At 38.8% G+C, this 22,348-nt stretch overlaps 3 protein-coding genes, 1 non-coding gene and 1 pseudogene across 4 annotated transcripts; 1 reads left to right on the forward strand and 4 right to left on the reverse strand.

Moving 5' to 3' along the window:
• The first annotated feature begins 4,774 nt into the window (after window positions 1-4,774).
• Window positions 4,775-5,713, forward strand: LOC122111455 (olfactory receptor 2B11-like). Its single transcript, XM_042684295.1, has one exon. The coding sequence runs from the start codon at window positions 4,775-4,777 to the stop codon at window positions 5,711-5,713; it is 939 nt and encodes a 312-aa protein (XP_042540229.1).
• Window positions 5,714-7,645: 1,932 nt separating this feature from the next.
• Window positions 7,646-8,149, reverse strand: LOC122111221 (28S ribosomal protein S16, mitochondrial-like; the record flags this gene model as incomplete). The annotated part of the gene is made up of 1 exon (XM_042683948.1): window positions 7,646-8,149. A coding segment is annotated over one exon (471 nt), but the record flags the coding sequence as incomplete, so codon positions are not given.
• A 441-nt stretch (window positions 8,150-8,590) lies between these two features.
• Window positions 8,591-9,838, reverse strand: LOC122111222 (annotated as a pseudogene).
• On the reverse strand, window positions 9,615-9,723 carry LOC122111573. The gene has a single exon (XR_006148024.1). It is a non-coding gene; the product is annotated as a U6 spliceosomal RNA (small nuclear RNA).
• A 2,783-nt stretch (window positions 9,839-12,621) lies between the features above and the next one.
• On the reverse strand, window positions 12,622-13,557 carry LOC122111464 (olfactory receptor 2B11-like). Its single transcript, XM_042684307.1, has one exon. It carries the CDS (start codon window positions 13,555-13,557, stop codon window positions 12,622-12,624), a length of 936 nt encoding a protein of 311 aa, XP_042540241.1.
• Window positions 13,558-22,348: the final 8,791 nt, after the last annotated feature.

The following is a 22,348-nucleotide window of genomic DNA, read 5'->3' on the forward strand; positions in this document are numbered from 1 at the left end:
TCTTGAGAAGCTAGGATTACAGGCAGGAGCTACTAGCACCTTGTTTAATAGCAAGTTTTAGTCATTTGAATTCACCCATTCTATGCATATGGCATTTCCATCCATTGTATCACTTTCAATTCATTTCATCAGCTTGTTAAAGATGGTATTTTTGAAGTATACCAATCATTAACTTCCCTAGGTAAATGTATCTAATAGTTTTGTGGTTTTAATGATATTATAAATTGGAATGTCAGAAATAATTAAATATTATATGACATATTCTTTTTTTTTTTTTTTGGTCCGGTCGTGGGGGCCTGAACTCTGGGCCTGGGCGCTGTCCCTCAGCTCTTCAGTTCAAGGCTAGCGCTCTACCACTTGAGCCACAGCGCCACTTCCGGCTTTTTCCTTTTTGCTTATGTGGTGCTGAGGAATCGAACCCAGGGCCTCAGGCATGCAAGGCAAGCCCTCTACCACTGAGCCACCTTCCCAGCCCCTTATATGCATATTCTAAGAACAGATAATGTAAAACATTAAAGGAACTTGTATTCCATTATCCAAAATGATTCACAATTTAGCTCACATCTATTTCCTATTAATTTATCTGTTTAATTGTACTCTAAGTTATCCTTGTCTCTAGGATGCAACTAACAGATTTGTATGCTCTAGTTAAGCCTGTGATGGTTACAATTGTATTGAATGTATATACACTTTTTAAAAGCCATTATTCCTTAAACAATACATTAGGACAACCATTTCCATTTTAAAAAAAGGTTTTACTGGGCTGGGAAGGTGGCTCAGTGGTAGAGCGCTTGCCTTGCATGCCTGAGACCCTGGGCTCGATTCCTCAGCACCACATAAGCAAAAAATAAAAAGCCGGAAGTGGCGCTGTGGCTCAAGTGGTAGAGTGCTAGCCTTGAGCTGAAGAGCTGAGGGACAGCACCCAGGCCCAGAGTTCAGACCCCACGACCGGACCAAAAAAAAAAGGTTTTACTTATATAAGGCAATATGGGTGGGTTTTAAGCCAATGTATGTGGGATTTTTGTATAGTTTATATATGAGTTGAGCATAAGACTTTGGATTCATTTAAAAAATGGAAAATTTTTGAATGAGTGCAAGTTGATAATTCCATGTTGTTTAAAATTAACATTCAGATAAATGGGATTATTTTATGACACATCTGAAAACAGAAGAGGTTTGCTACCAAGCTATGTTGTAACTGTGTTTTAGAAGACTTTCCATAGAGAATGATATCCCCAAGGGAAATTCTTTTTCAAAACATCTGGGAGAATAAATGAATGTCCTATGTAAAAACAATACCCAAGAGGTCTCAGAAACAACATAAAAATACACACCTATAAACCATTCATAATCTTTTCTGTATTGCCTTCCTGATTCGTACTTTTGGCCTTGGAGCAATTGTATCAACTGAAAAACTAAGACTTTTGATGGTAATTCTTAAATACTTCTATTTGTTACACTTTGTCCTTCTCAGGTTTGGCAAATTCTAATGAGTTCCTTTATAAATCTTTTTACCAATTTATGTTTGTCAAAACAGAGTAAGCAATAATATTTTTTGAGATCATGCATTCTCAGGGAAGGCTAGAGTAGGGGTAGGTCATGTTAGTATACAGAAGAAAGACAAGGAGCATTTCATTTCAGGGAGCGTTTGGAACTCTTGAATGTAGTGGCTAGAGGAACAATTAGATTTGTCTCTACAATGGATCCTTCTCTCCCTTCCTGTTTTTCTGTCTCTCACTCTCTCAAGCTCTCACCTAGACCAAACATAAAGGCATTTACATTTTAATAATATCTGGCAGCTATTAATACCTGAAATAGAAATCCCTTAATTATTCAAGTGATTAATACTACATGAAATGCTTTTCAACTGCATGGATTTAGTCCATCCAAATTTCATGGATGAATTTGTTTCAGTTAGATGGTTTTTGTCCGATTAAAAAATGATATTAAGTCCTTTTTCGGTGATTTTACTAAATATGGATAAAGAAAATACACATAAAGAACTGTGATGAAAATGAAGTATGAATAATACATACTGTAATGAAAATAAGAGTGTAGAAAATCATGATAATTCAAACTGAAGAGAGTAGGACACTTATAAAAGTGACTTTAAATGTTTGTGGATCACTTGATCTCTGAATGAATGTTAAAAAAAACAACAATGGAAGTATCAGATTCAAACATCATAAGTAATGAAATTTCATTAGATAGACATGGAAAGATGAGAGCTCTAAGAGTAGAATTAGAAGCTGAAATACTTCCCAGCATGCACATCTGCTGTGGTGTCTCTAAGGAAATATCCAGAGTTTTGGACTAAGTTCCTGCATGAGGCTACCATAGACCAAATCAACCTATACTGGATTCTCTCGTGTTAAATGCCACATATTCAATCTGAGACTTTAAGGTCACAGATAGATCCCAAAACAGAATAGAATTGAAAACAGGAGATGCTACCCTGCCTGATTGTGCATAATAAGGGAGTCTTTTCTTCTTCATTCCTTCCACAGCATAATAACCTTAAGTACTTGATGCTACCTAATGAGATATTGTTGTCTAGCATTCTGCTCTCTTATTCCCGATTTACAAAAGTGATGGCCCGGCTCTTGTCTAGAGGAAGCTTTTATTCTGTTTGGTAGGAAAAAGGCTGCCCAGATTGATGAATTTCAAACAAAAGCAATTAGGTTTACAACTAAATTGTGTGTAATTTTGTCTCTAGTAGGGGTGATCAAAATTCACAAACAAACATTAATAAGGTAAAGAGTAAAAACAAAATTCCACATAATACAAATTTAATAAAATGAAGAAAGAATACTGGAATGACTATTGACTGTATTAGAGATAAATGTGATTGTTAGAATTCAAGGAAGATCAAATCTAAAATTAGTTTAAAATATTAAAGGATGGACTGGGCACTAGTAGCTCATTTCTGTAATCCTGGCTATTCAGGAGGCTGAGATTTGAAGATCACAATTTGAAGACAGCCTGGGCAGGAAAGTTTGTGAGGTTCTTACCTCCAATTCACTACCAAAAAAAGGTGGAAAAGGAACTCTGGCTCAACGGGTAGAGCACTAGCCTTGAGCAAAATAGCTCAGGGACAGCACCCAGACTCTGAGTTCAAGTCCCATGACTAGAACAAAAAAAATGAAGGATTATTCATGTTCAAAAATACATAAAAGGTATCTTATATTGAACTTACTTATTAAAGTAGGAAAATTTTTATTCTTTGAATATTTATGCTAAGAATCTAGCTCACACAGTACTTATTTAATAGCCCATATACAATAGAACTAATGGTACTAATGGTTATAAGGGAAATAATAAGCTTGTTACCATGTTTGGGACAAAGGAAACAAGAAGAATTAATTGGAATTATTCTCTTATACTTCGTGGGTGGAATATCATATAATCAAGTTCACAGATTTCCATCTTAGCTCCAGGCAGCTTTCTTTGTTATGCCTCACCAGACTGGCTTCGAGGGCTTACTGATAAAGCACTGGGGTGCTTTGTAACTATTAGAATGCAATCTGGTTCACTTAAGTTCTAGTACATTTAACAGTACCTAAAAGCTTTGTCAGGGGATGCAAGTTTGGCATCCTACCTGAACACCTTTCCATGTAACAGAATTTGTGACACTGTAACAGATTATAACACATTTTGTGACACTGACTTTAACCTTAAATGTGTGTGTATTAATCTCACTTCTTTTCTCTAACAAATGGCTATTTTTCATAGAGCTAAGACAAATGAATATGTAGATGATGAAAATATAATTAGCTTATGTGTTTGAATAAGTCTCTGAGCCTGGGAAATTATCTTTTCTCTTCACAGCAGTTGCCTGGAGTTCAAAATTTCACTTGTAATTGAATATGATTAATGAACAATGATAAATGCTTCAACTTGGTCAAAACTACAATCAATAAAAAGAAAATTCCTGTAAGACCCATAAATAAAAGGTAATACTGAAAATTGTGTTTAAATGAGAAAAAGTTACAAAAAAAACACAATATTGGAAGAAAATGTCAGGATAGCAAAACTCTCTCAATGTATAATTTAACTGGGCATTGTAGTACATTCCTGTAGTTGCCAGTTCTTGGTACTAAGGAACTGAGGAAAGAGCATCTCTTTAGTACACAAATTCAGTATCAGCCTGGCTAGCAAATGAGACCTTGTCTAAACAGAAAGAAAGTATTCAGATTTGACTGCTATTCAATTTTGAAAAACTGAGATAGATCATTTAGCATCAAGGGTTTCTTATTGCCCACGGAGATGTTTTCATTGTTCATTGACATATTGGTGTTGACAGTGCCTTTTCTTAATGATTCTTATAACTCCAAATTTTCTACTCCAGTAACACCTTGCAGAAGCATTTCTGAAGACGTCACATAATTCAACACTCTCCAACCATACCTAGATGAGCCTGGACGTAGAAACCAAACTAAACTTCCCATTAACACCATCGTAAGCTGCTTTTTAATGGTGGGTAAAGTTAGAAAACCATTCATTTGAATCACCTAAACACAGGCATATATCCTTTCTGTTTGATGCACCTTATCTCAAGGACTCATTTCTTGTTAGTCTTCCAGTACAGAGAAATGAATTGAGATTCAGGATGTTTAGCTCACTGGTGGCAGGGAACTCCTTCTTATGATGTCATGAAGAAAACTGGAGTCACCTGATATCACCTGATCAAATCACCTCATCTCTGTGTTTGCATATCCAAGGCATAGTGGTGTTTTAGCCTATTGTGTCTTTGTCATCATCCTACTCGAAGATAATGACACTAGTGAATGAGAGTCACCCCAAAGAGTTCATTCTACTAGGCTTTGCTGACCGTCCATGGCTGGAGCTGCCTCTGTTTGTTCTTCTTCTGATCACATACCCCATGGCCTTGCTGGGAAACATCGCCATCATCCTGGTGTCCAGGTTAGACCCCCGTCTCCACAGCCCCATGTATTTCTTCCTCACCAACCTCTCCTTTTTGGACATGTGCTATACCACCAGCATCGTCCCTCTGATGCTGTTCTGCTTGGGAAGCTCTACAAAGATAATCAGCTACACTGCATGTGTGGTTCAGCTTTATTTCTACAGCATAATGGGAGGATCAGAAAGCCTACTCTTGGCCACAATGTCTTTTGACCGTTATGTGGCCATCTGCAGACCCCTGCACTACACCCTCCTCATGAGCCAGCGCATCTGCCTCCTGTTAGTGTCCATCGTGTGGTTGGGTGGAATGGCCTATTCCTTCTCAGAAGTCACAGTGACCTTCCAGTTGCCCCTGTGTGGTCACAATCAACTGGATCACTTGGTGTGTGAGATTCCAGTTCTGATCAAGACTGCCTGTGGTGAAAAGGAGGCTAATGAGCTCTCACTATACATGTTAGGCATTTTTCTATTAGCTGTTCCTCTATGCATGATTCTGGCTTCTTATGCATGCATTGGACATGCTATATTGAAGATGAAATCTTCTGAAGGAAGGAAAAAGGCCTTTGGGACATGTTCCTCTCATCTCATTGTAGTTCTTTTATTTTATGGTCCAGCCATTAGCATGTATCTTCAACCTCCATCCTCCATCTCAAGGGACCAGCCCAAGTTCATGGCTCTCTTCTATGGAGTGGTGACTCCTACCCTCAACCCCTTCATCTACACCCTGAGGAATAAAGATGTGAAGGGGGCATTAGGCAGCCTGGTGAGGAGCATCTTCATTTCTAAGTGAAAATTTGTTGCATAAAATGACATTATTTAACAATTAGACCAGATTTATTTGGGTTCTAACAACTCAATCTTGTCTCACAAATCTCATGCTACATTCCTTCTTGTAAAACATATTCTATTTCTTATATTGTTTCTTATCATGTTACACAATTATTCTGAGCTACTTGTCACCAGTGTAAATGAGTGAAAAAAAAGGAAAAAATTCTGTGACATGCAGCAACAGAAAACATTACATAGCATGAAATAAGCTAGTCACAAGTGGATAAATACTATATGATTTCAGGTCTATGAGGTACCTAAGTCAGTCAAATTCATGTGGTAGATTTACAGAGGTTACAGGGGCCATGAGCATTTACTATTTTATGTGCCCAGAATTCCAGCTTGGGAAATTCAAAAGATTTCCTGAAAAAGATAATGGTTATAACTACCCAGAAGCATATATATACTTAATGATGCTGAACTGTATATAGAGAAAAAGTTAAGATGGGGTTTGCTGTTTATACTTTGCATAATGGAAAGGTGAATTTAAAAAATAAAAGCAAAATTAAATTCAACTTCTTATTTCATCTATGCAAACTTAAGAACCAATAAGCCACAAGTTCATTAGGTATCAAATCCATACGTTGATGTGGGTAATAAGTTATAAAGATTGCAAACACAAAATGTCTAAGCCAATCAATAACTCATGTCTTTTTTTAAAATAGTTATGAGTCTTACCTCTTAGTCATCATCTTTGTTATGGTATCCCTTTACCCAGTGATATATACCTATATACCTCTATGGAATATTACAGATTTAGTCACTAATCCCTGGAACAAATTAACTATTATTTTGAATATATTATATAGTCCTACATTTTAAGATCTCAAAGGTAAAAAAGTATAAAAATGTTAGTGAATAGTAAAGTTGTGAATATTAATTTTAATATGCTTCTAACTAGATAAAACCTGCTGATACCTAATTTAAATATGATCATTATGAAAATATTTTGCTAGATCACTACTAGTATATTTTGTTCATTTATGATGCTAGTTGCCTTAAAAACAAAGTGCTACAAATTACCAAAACACAACAAAATCTAATTACAAGACTAAATTTCACCAGGGATTTAAAATTCCATGCAAACTACATGTAATATACAGGGAATCTAATGTATATGCATGAACTAGTTTGCATGTATTATTAAAGATGTATTTAAAATGTAATAAAAGATTCTCAGAATGCATAAAATATGCATTTTGAATTCAGTAAATACATAAGGCTTTAGTACTGTAATTTGTGTGTGTGTGTGTGTGTGTGTGTGTGTGTGTGTGTGTATGGGGTAAGGCAGTACTGGGGCTTGAACTCAGGGCCTGAGTGCTGTCTCTGAGCTTTTCTTTCTTTTTTTTTGTATGTAGGAGCTTTAGCTTCACTCCACTTTACTTTTACTTCTTTGTTAAATGTATATTAATTGTACAAAGATGATTTGTTGTACTGTTTCCATACATAAATCTTCATTCTTAAAAACTAGGCTATTATAGCTCCCAAAACAATTTTCATTATCTCTGTAAAGGTATAATTATGTGCCAAGGAAACAATATAAACCTCCCATTACAAAAAGAGGCAGGGTATCTGTGTTGGTTCTTGTGGGATGACCATGAATGACTAAAGAAATATTTAAGGAGGCCAAGAACACTGGCTGGGAGCTTTGAAGTGAAAAAGACTTGGAAGGCAACAATTTGTAAGGTTGCCTGTGGACCCAAAAGTCCACAAATACATTTTTTTCCAAGATAAAAGCAGAAAAACCTACTTAGTATCCACGTAGAGTTCTTATGTCAAACAAGAACAAATCTCTGCCTAGCCCTTGTTCAAATTAGGCCAGAAAAGGATGAGTGGGTTTTATTGACCTCTAAACCTAATAAAACCAAGAGCTCTATACACTTCTATATAGAAGTCTTTGACCTTGTAATCACTATGTTCACTGAAGTCAGCTTATTTCTGTTTCTGGAGCCTCAGCTTCTGTTTTCTGAGAAGCTAAGAGGACTTCACCCGCTCGTTTCCTTCGCAGTCTCTCAGCATTTGTAATCATCATAGGATGCAGAGGGGAAAAACCAGAAAGACCGAGAAGTTTCTCCATAGGTTTAGAGAGGTGAGCCCCACAGCCGATCCAATGCCGAATCCTGTCCAGATTGAGAGCAACGAGCTTTTCTCCATGGCTATTGGGCAACGGGTCATAGGAGCCCAACTGCTCCACGAAATGCCCGTCCTGGGGATATTGGTTGTGAGCAGCAAGAATGCGGTAAAAGGGCCGGTTGGTGCAGCCGCCGAGAGCAAGGCGGATGGTTAGGTGGCCCCCGCGGTAGTTCTTGCAGAGAAGAGTGGAGAGGCGGACCGTGGTGTGGCGAGGGGGACCATGGTGTGGCGAGGGGGGGCGGGCGGGCAATCGACGTGCCCGGCGTCACACTGCTCCCCAAAATCTGCTCCACCACCTCGCAAGAACCCAGGTTCCGGAAGCTGTCCCTGAGCTTTTCTACTCAAGGATAGCACTCTACCATTTTAGCCACAGCTCCATTTCTGGCTTTTTAGAAGTTAGCTTAATGCTTCTTTCCTTTAGTAAAGTTGTCTTTGTTTTTTGGTTTTAGGGTTGTTTTAGTTCTCCATGGTCAATCTAGTAACTAGTGAAATAATTGTGTTAGTGTTGACAAAATCACTTATGAAAACTCCAAGAGGCAGTATAGTTAACTTTCCATGGGTGGTTGTAAGTAGAAAGTCTGGGCCCTCTATTAATATTGTTGACCATATAGATGCTACATCCAGCACCTCTTGATGTGTGTGTATATATACAAAGGTTTGACAGCCTTCTGGCCTCTTACACAAAAGAAGTTGATCTTCCAGTTTCCTACTGTGCTACAATGGAATCACAGACTACTTTAACCAAAGTGGAAATCTCTTCGGGGATATTAACATGTACATAGAAGGTTCTGATGGTAATATCTTCAACCAGGCTGCTCTTCATCACTGTGTACCTTTGCTTAGCTTCCTGGATCTTATGAACCTCTTGATGTGGAATTAGAAGAGGTTCTTTTTCCAGTTTAGAGTTGAAGTTTTGTTTTCATTCCACTGAAAACATCTTTGCTTCCAGCTTCTCATTACTGCTTGTTTTATGCAATATCCAGCCTAGATAACAGCACTGTCTGGAGTTGATACAAAAGGAAAGTCGGGAAGACAGCTTTGTGACCATTTCAAATTATTTCTGCCAATACTTACATCACATTCATTTACTTCTCTCTGGGTTGGAATAATCATCAGTAATGACAACCACTTCAATGTGCAATGCTTGTTTCTTCTCACCTTTACCTTGATTGTTTAGGTTTTCAGAATTAAACTATAAATCTGATTGCTTTGGTACTGTAATTTGGGATGGGGAGAATCGGTCTTGGGCCTGAACTCAGCGCCTGGATGTTGTCCCTGAGCTTTTGAGCTCAAGGCTAGCACTCTACATTTGACATACAGCTCCATTTCCAGCTTTTTTGGTAGTAAATAGGACATTATAGTCTGATGGACTTCCCTGTTGGGGCTGGCTTTGTACCTCGATCCTCCGATCATGACCTCCTGAGTAGTAGGCATGATCAACCAACGCCTGGCTAGTACTGTCATTTTTATGGCTTTGTTCAATGGGTTTACCCATTCCATTACTATGGCTTGTTGATCATTGGCTTGTGGAAAGGATTTCCTCATTCCTGCATTCAGAACAAAACAGAACTTGGCCTTTGGCTTTAACTTAGTGGCACCCTTAACCTTCAATCTAACCTTTTATTTCTGGGAATCCTGACTGATCCCAACTAAAACTTCACAGCTGAGTCACAATGAAGTTTGCTACAGGAATAAATTCTAAGGGGAAAAAAATGGCATGTTTAAAGTAGAAAAGTAGGGAATACCTGAGAAACTTTTATGTCATCCTTGTGAAGGAGCTACACTCATCTCCTCTGTATCATTCCAATTTTAATACAGTTACTTCATTGCTTTGAGGGAGATTTGATTGCTTTTTTCTTGTCTTTTACAAAAGTATATTCCTTGCTTTGGTCGGGGGAACAGTGCTGAAGTTTGGACTCAGAGCCCTTACATTAGTGGACAAGTCTTCTACCATTTAGACCATGCTTCTAACCAGCAAATATATATTCTTAAAAAAAAAAAAAAAAAAAGCTATTGTCATTATTAAGATGCTATACCAAGGGGCTACCATCCCATAAGTAATGAGTACATTTCCCTTTTTGGACCATGTCACCCCTTCCTTTACTTTCCCTCCCATCCCTGACCACAAGTTACAGAAGTCATTTATTTCCCTCATAGCATGATTGCATTTGTTCAGTCTTCCTCTCTCCCTTTCTGTGTTTCCCCTTAGGCCTCCCAAAAGAAAAAAATCCAAAGCAAAAATTAAGCACCAAAAACAATAACAAAAAAAATTCCATTTCCTGGAGTTCATTCAATAAATAGTATTTTAAATGTTCTAAGAGGTTATATCTTTGTGTTTCTCCCCTAAGGATATCCTCTATCTGACTCTGTGTGTGTATGTGTGTGTGTGTGTGTGTGTGTGTGTGTGTGTGTGTGAATGTCTAGAGTCCTGCATAGGTTACCATGTCCAGTTATATTTTAGATCTAGCTTCCTCATATGAGAGAAAACATGCACTGCCAAATATATGTTCTTGAAAGATGAATTTCAGTTATTACTTTTATACATTATAGTTCGTTTTAAGGAATAACTTAAAGGAAGAGCCATAATTTATTATTGAGCATAAAAGCTAATGCCCAGCAGGGAGAAATACATGGGAGATTAAGTAGTGGGAATATATATAGCCTCTTGGATATAGAAAGTGATGATATTTCAGGGTGATGTCCAATTTGGTGTCTGAAAAGAAAGGGTAATGGGAAAAGCAGTCTCAGGATTGTTTGTGCTTTACCTCAATAGAAGAACACATTTTCACTGACAGATAATATATTCTTTTTCTGCACAGAGCCCACAAGCCAACTGAAGTATGCTTCACATAAAATATGCTAAACATATATCTGCAAAATGGGAAGTAGTCTACAGCAAATAAAATATTTTAGAAGACATTTTCAACCTCTGCTACCAGTATTCTTCCTCCAGGCATATTTTTCTACATAATTCTTCAAGACTCATTATATTTTATCAGTTTCTACTCATTTATATTTGTGAATGAGTAATCTTTATAGGCTTAAAAACTAACATAAACATTAATCCAATGAGAGAGGATAAGGTTTACAAAAAGCAGACAAACTTTAACCAGATTATATGTTTTTGATAGAAACCTTGCTAAAAATATTCTTTCTCAGTATATAAGACTACAGCAAAGACTACTGCTTTAACAAAAATGATAGGAGACATCATTTAACATCTAAAAATTTTACATTATCATTTTCTAATAATTAGCACCAAATCATATAGAGATAAGCTGAAATTTATGGTAGCATAACTTTTTCCCAATTAATTATACCATAGTCTTGAGAAATAGAATAGTACTTTTTTATATGAGGATTTTGTTTACAGTTGGATCTGTTCAGAATAAATGTAATTTCCTTCGAATAGTTTAACTGAATCTTGGTCATAGTAGAAACCAAAACAATATCCATATGATTTCTTATGGTGGTCATTTCTTCATTAAGCAACATTATGATGTGTTCCCAATATATGATTCAACTTCAAAACTTATGAGTGGCTCTCATAAATATTAACTAAGTTACAATGACACTTAAAATTTTGAGTACATCTTCATCCATTCTTGCCATTATGGAAAAATAGCTGAGATTGGGTAATTTGCAAATGATAGTAATTTATTTCTCACAGTTTGATTCAGAAAGCCCAAGGAATGGCACTGCAAGGTGCTTTAGTGACTAGTAAGAATCCACTTCTGGCTTCCAGCGTTGTACTTTGCTATGTCCTCATATGAAGGAAAGAAGGAAGGACACAACTCTGTTTCAAATCTCTTTTTGTAAGGGTCTGAGGCCCATTCATGATGGAGGAGCCCTCATGTCCTTATTGTCCCATAAATTTTCTTTAATGCAATCATATCAGACATTAAGTTTCATACATACCTTTTGGAGAAGATGCATTCTTCTTATACTGGTTATTTCTTTCTTATACTGGTTATTTCATAGATTTGAAAGATATCCATTACTCTTTCAGGTTATGCATGGAAATGTTACCATGTGGCAGCTTATTGTTAAAAGTCTGTTCTCACTAATTCACAAGACTTGTGTTTATGATATTTAAAAGAAAATATTGTGAAACTTAACCTTACATTTTATCTTCTATTCATTTTAATACTTAGTGATGCATTTCTAAATAAAATTACAGAAATTACACGACTTCTTTGTTACTCAGCAATTATAATGCATTTCAAAAGAGCAATGGCCTTTGTAGAGATTAACATGGATTTATTAATGAGATTCTTGGTTCTTTGCAAGATTGCACGGCTTTGCACAGAACGCCAGGTTGTAGCCCTTTTGCCCATATAGACTTGGCTAACCTCACAGTAAGACATGAAATGCCTCTCTGGTTAAACTTGTAGGAAGCATGTTATGAACATTTGCCATGCTAGTTTTACAGTTTTTGAACTAATTCATTTAAAATACATAATTCATGTTATAGTTTGTATTGTTAACATTTAACTACTTAGCATAGTACATAGACTCAGAAGGGAATTATTAATATATTTTCAGTCTATAGTGCTCACAGCAATGAATATTAGCTCATTATAATCCTTACCTAATGTTATTATAAAGACAATAAGAAATATGTGATATCTTGCAAGAGGAACATCTAACATAAAATCTATGAGGCAAGAATGATTTATTAAAGAATCCCATATAAAACTATTCTAATTGTTAACTAATATCATTTGATGTCCTCCATCATTTGGAATTAATATTTATCATCAGTTTTCCTAAGGCTGCCTTCACATCCTTATTCCTCAGGGTGTAGATGAAGGGGTTGAGGGTAGGAGTCACCACTCCATAGAAGAGAGCCATGAACTTGGGCTGGTCCCTTGTGATGGAGGAGGAGGGCTGAAGATACATGCTAATAGCTGGACCAGAAAATAGGAAAACTACAATGAGATGAGAGGAACATGTCCCAAAAGCCTTTTTCCTTCCTTCAGAAGATTTCATCTGAAATATAGCCCAACCAGTTCTGCCATAGGAAGCAAGAATTAAGCATAGAGGAACAAGTAACATAAAAATGCATCCTAAAGACAGTGCAAATTCATTCGCCTCCTTCTCACCACAGGCAGTCTTGATCAGAACTGGAATCTCACACACCAAGTGGTCCAGTTTATTGGTGCCACACATTGGCAACTGGAGTGTAATGGAAGCTTCAGAAATTGCATAGGTCATTCCAGTCAGCCACACAATGGACATCAACAGGATGCAGAGGCGCTGGTTCATGATGAGGGTGTAGCGCAGAGGTTTGCAGATGGCCACGTAGCGGTCAATAGACATAATGGCCAAGAGCAGACATTCTGTGCCTCCCATTATGCTGTAGAAATAAAGCTGAAGCACACACCGAGTATAGCTGATTGTCTTTGTAGAACTTCCCAGGTTAACCAGCATCTGAGGGACGATGCTGGTGGTGTAACACATGTCCAAAAAGGAGAGGTTGGTAAGGAAGAAATACATGGGGCTGTGGAGCTGGGGATCTAATATGGACACCAGGATGATAGCAATGTTTCCCATCAGACCCAGGGGATATATTATCAGAAGAATAACAAATAAAGGAAGCTCCAGCCAAGGTCTATCAGCAAAACCTAATAGAATGAACTCCTCAGGGTGACTTCCATTCATTAATGCCATTCTCCTTTATTTCACATACAGTGAAGTAGCATTTTAAAAAGGTAGAGAATTTAGTCAATTACGAGGTGACTCCTCCATGTCTTCATGACACTATAAAGACAGTAATTGTTAACAAGTAAACTAACCACTCTGAACCTGAATTTCCCTTTCTATATTACAAAGCTAACAATAACCATCTCTTTGGGTTTTGATAAGGTTGATATTAAATATAAAAGTGATTGTGGTTTCATATATCCAAAGTAATCGTTTACAGATTTTGTTCATGGGTAAAATTCAGCAGAGGAAGTTGGTAAAATGAAGTTGGTTTTTAGATTCTATCTCCAGGCATCTGTTAGATAGAATGTTTTGTGGGGATGATGAATCACGCCGTTTCTGGGAGGCATTACTGAAACATTAAGAGTTAAAAGTATTGAGGCAGCAACATGGAAGAATCAGAAAACCAGATCTGAAAGAATCAAGAAAGCCTTATCCAGAACCAATGATCCAGGGCAATAAATCAATCATCTCTATAAGGGGTAAAACAATCTATGTTAGGTACTTGAACGAAATTTTAAATACTTTTATTATCATTTCTCCCATCATAATTTGTGGCAGTGGCTTTATTTTAACATGCCAGCTTGCCTGTGCTTAAAATTTTTCAAATTTGTGTATTTTTTCTTGCATACTCAGTAAAAAGTATGACAAAATTCACTACAGCTTTTCAGACTTAAGAATATTATTTACAACTGTACATTTAAAACTTACCTTCAAAGTTTTTCATTTTTCAATTGATACAAGTTGCAAAGACAAAAAGCAAAGGAAGCATGGGCCAGGAAGACAATACTAGAAAATGGCATACTGCCTTGTGGGCATACTATTTGTATGCTCTTGCTGAGACCTCCTGGGCATTGGTTTCATCCAGGCCATTCATTTGTCCTCCTCCCCAGTGAGTCAACGGTGACAGTTCCTTGGGACATAATTCTTTATGAATATGCTTCTGAGCTACAATCATTTACATACTAAATTAAGGTTCAGAACAAGTCTCTTGTTAGATCTGGTCTAACAAGCCTCCATTCAATTCTTCAATATATTGGACACTAATTTAAACAGCTTGGAAATTCATTTAGAAACCATGCAGGATTGTTTCCAAGACTGTTAACAGTTAGCAAACTCTGTTATGCTAAAGTCATTTACATGTAATTTCATAAGGCTTATATATAATGAGTATGCATTCTTCTGCATATTTTAAATAATCTTTAGATTATCTAGTACATAAAATAGCATAAATTCAAGGTAATTTGTTATAACTTTATATTTTAAAAGTTTATTACCCAAAATAATGGGTTTCAGTATGGTATTTGCACACGTGTGTAATGTACTTTCATCTTATTCAATCCCCATCACTGTAATTTGTTCCCTTTTCCTCTAATGCCTCCTTCCTGAATAGTACTCCATTTAGGTTCATCTCTTTTGGTTTAGTTGTATTTATGGATCTAGAGTTTGCATATAACAGAAAATAAGCAGTATTTATCTTTCTGAGGCTGGCTTATTTTACTTTACATGATACTCTCATTTATTTTCCTAAAAATTTCCTAAAAGTTTCATTATTTATGGAATAATAATACTCCATTGTGTACATATACTATACTTTGTTTATTCATCAGAATGATGAACAACTAGTCTGTTTCTGTAACTTGACTATTGTGAATTGTGCAGTGATAAGCATGAATGTTAACGTATTATATAGTGTTTTACATTCCACTGGGTATATGATCAGCAATGTTATAGCAAGATTGTATGGTAATTAATTTTTAGGGGTTTGGGGTTTGGGTTGGATTTTTTTGGAACCTCCATAGCAGCTAGATTAACTTATTCCCAAAAGAATATTTTTTCTACCAAATCTTCACCAGCCCTTGTTTTCCTAATCATAGTATTACTAGAGTAAGATGAAATCCCAATTTTGTCTTGATTTATAGTTTCTTCATGGCTAAGGATGTTGAACATTATTTCATGTGTTTATTAGTTATTTGGGCCTTCTTTTGAAAGCTATCCATTTATTTGCCCTTTTATTAATTGGATCATTGATTCTTTTTGTTTATATTTTTTATATTTTAGATATTAATTCCTTGTCAGATTGCAAAAATTTTCTCCCAGTCTGTAGGCTGTCTCTTCAGATTGATAATTGATTCCATTTTTCAATTCTTGCTCTTATTTCCTGGGTGCTGAATTACATCCTATCCCATCCCTCATCTTCTGTGACATCATAGTGACCATTTACATCACTCCTGGTAACGTAAACTCCATAGTACACAACTTGTTTTGCTTCCTGGCTTTTGTGCGGGACAATCATTCTAGGACTCATTCTAGGGCTCATTAGGAAATATTAGGACTATATCTAGAAGCAGTTTTCCTATTTTTAGCCTCTATCAGTTTCAAAGTTTTAAGTGTTATATTAAGGTTTTGGTACATTTTTAATTCATTTCCGCACAGGGTGCTAGACAGGGACCTAGTTTGTTTGCAACATGTAGTTGTCTGCATTTTCAGCACCATTTTTTCGTTTTCTTTTCTCCAATGAGCTTTGACATCTTTGTCAAGAATCAGATGGGCTGCGCTTTCACTATATTTGATGTCAGTATAACATGTGGAGGAGATGGGGACAAACAAGTCGTTTAAGGATTCAGGTGGACCTGTTGCAACAATGAGAAGTACAAAATGTCATGTCAAAACCAGCTTTACAATGTCGGGGGGGGGGAGGGGGGGTATGATTGGGTGGGAGGGAGGGGGGAGGCTGGGAAGGGAAGTGAAGGGTAAACAAAGGAGGAGGCTGCAATGCTTGGTAAGGAATGTATGCATTATCCTGCCCATGTAATTGTAACCCCTCTGTACAGTATGTTCTCAAATAAAATAAAATTAAATTAAAAAAAAAAATATTGAAAAGAAAAAAAAAATAAAAAAAAAAAAAAAAAAGAATCAGATGGGCTGTAGCTCTGTGGACTTATTTCTGGGTCTTCTTTTCAGCCCCACTGATCTGTGTGTGTGTGGTTTTGTGCCATTATCATGTGGTCTCTGTTGCTATGGCTTTGTAGAATTATGAGCCTTAGAGAACACAGTTAAAAATGGCTTTGTCTTAGAGTTTGAAAATTTGTATTGATATTCCTCCAGCAGTGTTCTTTCTGCTAAGGATTGTTTTTGCTATTCGTGGTCTTTTATTGTTCCATATGAATTTTTGGTTGCTTCTTCTATTTCACTAAAGAATGAAGTTGGGATATTGAATTTGTAGATAGCCTTTGGAAGTAGTTCCATTTTCACCTCCCAATCCAGGAGCATGGGAGGTTTTCCACTTCCTTAGTTCTGCTTTAATTTCCTTTTTTAGGTTTTTAAAGTTTTCATTGTAGAGGTCCTTCACTTCTTTAGTTAACTCCTAGGTATTTTATTTTTTGTGGGGCTATTACAAAAGGAGTTGCTTTCCTGATTTCAGCCGCATTCTTCTCATTGTTGGCATACAGAAAAGCCATTGATTTTTGAGGGTTAATTTTATACTCTGCCACTTTGCCAAAGTTTCAGATCTGCTTGAGTAATTTGGGAGTGGAGTCCATGGGGTTTCTTTAAACACAAGATCATGTCACCTGCAAAGAGGAAGAGTTTTACTTCATTTTTCCCCAGCAATCCCACTTTTGGGCATTTACCCAAACGATCACAAACCAGGCTATACTAAAGCGACCAGCTTAACTATGTTTATCGCAGCATTATTTACCATAGCTAAGATATGGAACCAACTCCAATGCCCCTCAATAGATGAATGGATCAAGAAAATGTGAAAATTTATATATATATATATATATATATATATATATATATGGAATTGTATGCCTCCATCCAAAAAAAAAACACTGCCCCATTTTTCAGGAAATGGAAAAACTTGTAAAAAATTATATTAAGTAAGCCAGGCCCAAAGAAACATAGGTCCCATGGTTTCCTTTATTTGCAATAACTAGTATATGTCTAGGACAAGCAGAAAAGTTCAAAAGCTATGTACATATGACCATATAAGATGGTGCTAAGCAAAATGAACCCCAAGATAGAGACACAAATGGTTTCAGCTTTCTTGCTGTAGTTTTTAACATACTTATAATGAACCATATGATTTGTTTCTTTTGTATATTCTCCCTCCATGGTATAACCCCTGTTTTCACTGGATTTGATTCCGGTGCCCTGAATCTTGCATATACATTTTTCTAATTTGGGGAGGGGAAGGGAAACAACAAAATGCTGAAATAAGGATACAGGTTGACCCATTGTAACAGTGAGATGTACAAGACACTATGTTGAAAATGAACTTTACAGCTTGGGGGGGGAGGAGGGAGGAGGGGCAGGAGGAAGGGAAAACCGAGAAGGACTTAGGACTTAGGGAGAGCGAGACAATCCACGGAGGCACAGACAGTGAAAGTTGGACAAAAGAAGTGTATTTTCACTATTTACACCAGAAAAGGGTCTTGAGACCACCTTGTCCTGGCTAGATCCCAGCACCAAGAGCAACCTCCACCACCAAGCTTCCAAGCCTCCAATGGGTAGTCCTGACCCCCGACCTTTATGAGTTGGTCTGCAAACCTCCAAACCTCAGACCTCCAAAGCTGTAAAGCTCCAAACCTCCGAAGGGGAGGCCTTTCCCTGTCTCCCCTTCCTCCTCCTCTGCAGGCCTCTCCGCTCTCCACAGGCCTGCCCGGCTGCTGCGAGCTTTCCCCTCCTGCAGTCTCTCCTCCACTCCTACTCCTCTCCTCCCTCTGCGCTAACTCCCTAGCAACCGTTTTTTCCTAACAGTCCTTCCCTAACGCTTTTCCAACTGCCATTCATGCTCCTCCCCCAAGCTGCCCACTGTCCAATCACTTCCTGACAACTCACCATGTGAGGCTCGAGCTCCACCCCTCCAGTGGCATGCCACGCCCCTTTCAGCACCATGCCCCACTCCTTCGGCGGCATGCCACGCCCCCTTTCCGAGGTATGGCACGCCCCTCAGGCGGAGCCCCGTGGGGCTGTGACGTCAGCCTGATGCCCCGCCCCCTCCAGGAGGCCGGGCCACGGGGCCACACTATTGGGCCCCGCTGATTATCGGGGACCCACGGATTATTACAGTGACATCGCTCATTACCTTACTCGTGTAACTGTAACCCCTCTGTACAATATTTTTACAATGAAAAATAAATAAAAGAGCACTCAAAAAGAGATAAGTGTATTTACACTATTTACACCAGAAAGGGCGCCTGCGACTACCTTGTCCTGGGCTGGATACCCAGAACCAAGCCCAGCCTCGACCTCCAAACCTCCAAGCCTCCAAGGGGCAGCCCTCACCTTTATTAGTTGGTCTGCAAACCACCAGTCAGTCTGCAAACCTCCAAACCTCAGACCTCCAAAGCGCCAAAGCTCCAAACCTCCGAAGGGGAAGGCTTTCCTTTTCTTTCCCTCCTCCTCCTCTGCAGGCCTCTCCACGGTCCACAGGCCTCTCTAAAGGGAGGTCCCAAATGGCCCCTGGAGGAGGCTTGCCCTGCCCCCCACAGGCCTGCTCTGCTCTGCTCTGCTCAGAGCAGGCTTTTCCCTCCTGCTGTCTGTCTCTCCACTCTCTACTCTCTTCCTGGCTCTCTACCCTACTCCTCGGGGCCTCAGTACAAGCAACATATATATAGGCTGTGCCCCGCCCCTCCAACCGCCGTTTGTGCTCCTTCCCCAAGCTGCCCACTGTCCAATCCCAATAGACAGCTCAGCATGTGGGGCTCGACGCCCCACCCCCTCCAGCAGCACGCCCCGCCCCTTTCAGTGGCATGCCCCGCCCCTCTGACTGCGTGCCTCATGGGCTGTGACATCAGCCCCTCCATGCTCCGCCCCCTCCAGCGGCCGAGCCTTAGAAGCATGCTGATTATCGATCGCCCCCCCCCTCCGCTAGTTATTACAGTAGTATAATTTGAGGTTAGGTATTGTATCTAGTTATTGGTCTTTCTACCCATTTTATTTTGGTTAGTTAGGGGGTCTTTTGTGTTTCCATAAAATTTTGGATTTTTCTTCTAGTTTCTTGAAGAAGAGGTTTTGATGGGCACATCGCTATGCTTATAACTTTTGGTAGTATAATTATTTTCACAATGTTCTGCTGACTTATGAACATGGGAGCTCTTTCTTCCTCGGAAATACTGTGATTTAAACACAGGGCTTTACTTTTCTTTTTTTTCTGAGGGAACTCAGAAACCTTGAATATGCTATGAAAAGCACTCCACCTTCTCTGAAAGCCTACTTTTTGTGTGTATGTGCTGGTCCTGAGGCTTGAAATCAGGGCTGGGCTTTTTTTTTAATCAAGGCTAGTACTCTACCACTTGGCCAGAGCTCCACTTACGGCTTTTTGGGGTAATTAATTGGAAATAAGAGTCTCATGGACTTTGTTGCCCAGTCTGGCTTCAGATCACAATCATCAGATCTCAGCCTCCTGGGTAGCTAGGATTACAGGCGTGAAATCACCAGCGCCTCACAAAGCCTACACTTCTGTGAAGTGTTCTAACACTTTCATGGTCTTGGTTATTCTGGCAAGTGCCTGTCACTTCTTCCTGGGACACCCCCCCCTCTCCCTTCTAAGAGAAAACTAAGGGGTATCTAATATTACACAAACATCTGAATACATTTTTAAAGAAAATACAACAGGAAGAAAATAATCATAAAATAATCATAAACATTACTTACCAAAGTAACTCCATGAAGCTCTATAGGGCTGCGTGGGGTGACTTGGGGAGGGGGTCCCCGCAGGAAGGGGGATCTTTCACTTCCATCAGCATCTGCAGGTGCCTGGTAACCGGCCTTGAGAGCTTCTGAGCCCACGTAAACTTGTAGTGGACAAAAAAAAAAAAAGAAGTAAAATATAAGGCCCCTCAGTATGAACATTATAAGTAATAGGGACACTCCCAGACAGGCTTGCTGATGATTAGGGCCAGAACACTGACATGAGAGTCACCACGACACAATGGGCACTTTGATGGGCCTTTCCCAATGAATCCTAGAGTCATCGCCCCGTACAAGAGCCACGAAGTAAAACTGAAGTCGTTGACTGTGCAGTTTATGTTACCCGGGATATGTAAATGGTCACTGTGACGTCATAGAAGAGGTGGGGTGGGGTAAGTGTGATGTTGATGTAAATTCAGCACTGGAAGCATGTGGCCTTCCCAGCCAGCCACGTTACTGAGTCTACCCAAGGTAAATCAGGTCCCTTTCGCAGCACGGATGGTTGAAAATGCCACAAAACGTGGAAACACACAGGAGGCTGAGTAGAGAATGTGATCAGCAAATGTATGCAGAAGCTAAACGAATCCTCCATTGGATGATAGAACCCAGTCTCCACAGGATCTTACTCCTGGTCTACCACTTGAGGCTTGACCCCAGCCCTGTTTGCTTTTATTATTTTCTGAATAAGGTCTCACTTTTTACCCAGACCAGACTGCATCACAGTCTTCCTATTTATACTTCCTGTGTATCTGGAATGATGAGTTTGATGTTTTTTAATTGAGATGAAGGCTTTGAACCTTTGGTCTTGGCTGGCTTCTAACCATAAGCTTTGGGATTTTTGCCCTTTGAGTATGGAGGATTAAAGGTGTGGCTCACTAAGCCTGGCTTCTCTATCTTCTAGCCTCTCCCTCCATTACTTTTAGTATCTCATTGTAGACATCTTTCACCTCCTTCATTGTTTATCTTTTAAGACTATTATGAATGGGATTGTTGTCCCAATTTCTTTCTCAGTAAATCCATTGTTGGTATATAGGAAAGGTGTTGTTCGTAGGTTGCAAGTGTTTATTTAGACCTTTGGGATCCTTTAAGTATATCTTCTGTAAATAAGCATCTCAATTCCTCTAATACTTGTCTTTTCCTTTTCATTTGCCTTTTCTTGTGTGTGTGTGTGCGTGTGTGTGTGTGTATTTGTTGTTCATGTGTGTGTCTGTTGTCTCTGTTATAGGTTGTGGGCCTGGGTGCTGTCCCTGAGCTCTTTGCTAAGGCTAGCACTCTAACACTTTAAGCCATAGTACCACTTCTGTTTTTTCTGGTGATTAATTGGAGATGATTCTCACAGACTTTGCTTTCAGCCACCATACTCATATTTTAGCCTCCTGAGTAAATAGGATTATAGGTGTGAGCCACCAGTGCCCAGCTCTACTTTTTTTCTTTCCTCTTTCTTTGGGGCTGGGAAGGAGGCTTAGTGGTAGAGCGCTTGCCTTGCATGCACGAGGCCCTGGGTTCGATTCCTCAGCACCACATAAGCAAAAAGGAAAAAAAAAAGCTGGAAGTGGCGCTGTGGCTCAAGTGGTAGAGCGCTAGCCCTGAGCTGAAGAGCTCAGGGACAGTGCCCAGGCCCAGAGTTCAGGCTCCACAACCGGACCCCAAAAAAAAAAAAGAAAAAGAAAATGTTACCAAAGGAGGATAATCTTAAGAGAGGATCTCAAAGTCTCAAAAGCTACATGCATATAATCATTTAAAATAAAATATTTATCAAAATGAACTCCAAGAAATAGAAACAAGAGGTTTTTTTTCCTTTGTTGTTGTTTTGTTTTCTTTACCTTTATCTGTCTTTGGGAAGGTAAGGGTGGCACAGAAAGGGTGGGTCATAGGGTGAACAAATGCAGCAATGATACTAGAGACAGGAGGGAAAAACTGGGAGAAAGTGAGGGAAAGGGTAACACTTCAAAAAGAAATGTAATCAGGGCTGGGAAGGTGGCTCAGTGATAGAGTGCTTGCCTTGCATGCATGAGGCCCTGGGTTCGATTCCTCAACACCACATAAGCAGGAAAAGCCA

Source organism: Dipodomys spectabilis, unplaced genomic scaffold (genome assembly GCF_019054845.1).
Source record: "Dipodomys spectabilis isolate Male_0828 unplaced genomic scaffold, ASM1905484v1 ptg000085l, whole genome shotgun sequence".
Classification (NCBI taxonomy): Eukaryota; Metazoa; Chordata; class Mammalia; order Rodentia; family Heteromyidae; genus Dipodomys; species Dipodomys spectabilis.

What these genes read in the sequence shown, in the direction of transcription:
- LOC122111464 (XM_042684307.1), bottom strand. Translation starts at nt 13,557, where the DNA reads ATGGCATTAATGAATGGAAGTCACCCTGAGGAGTTCATTCTATTAGGT.
- LOC122111455 (XM_042684295.1), top strand. Translation starts at nt 4,775, where the DNA reads ATGACACTAGTGAATGAGAGTCACCCCAAAGAGTTCATTCTACTAGGC.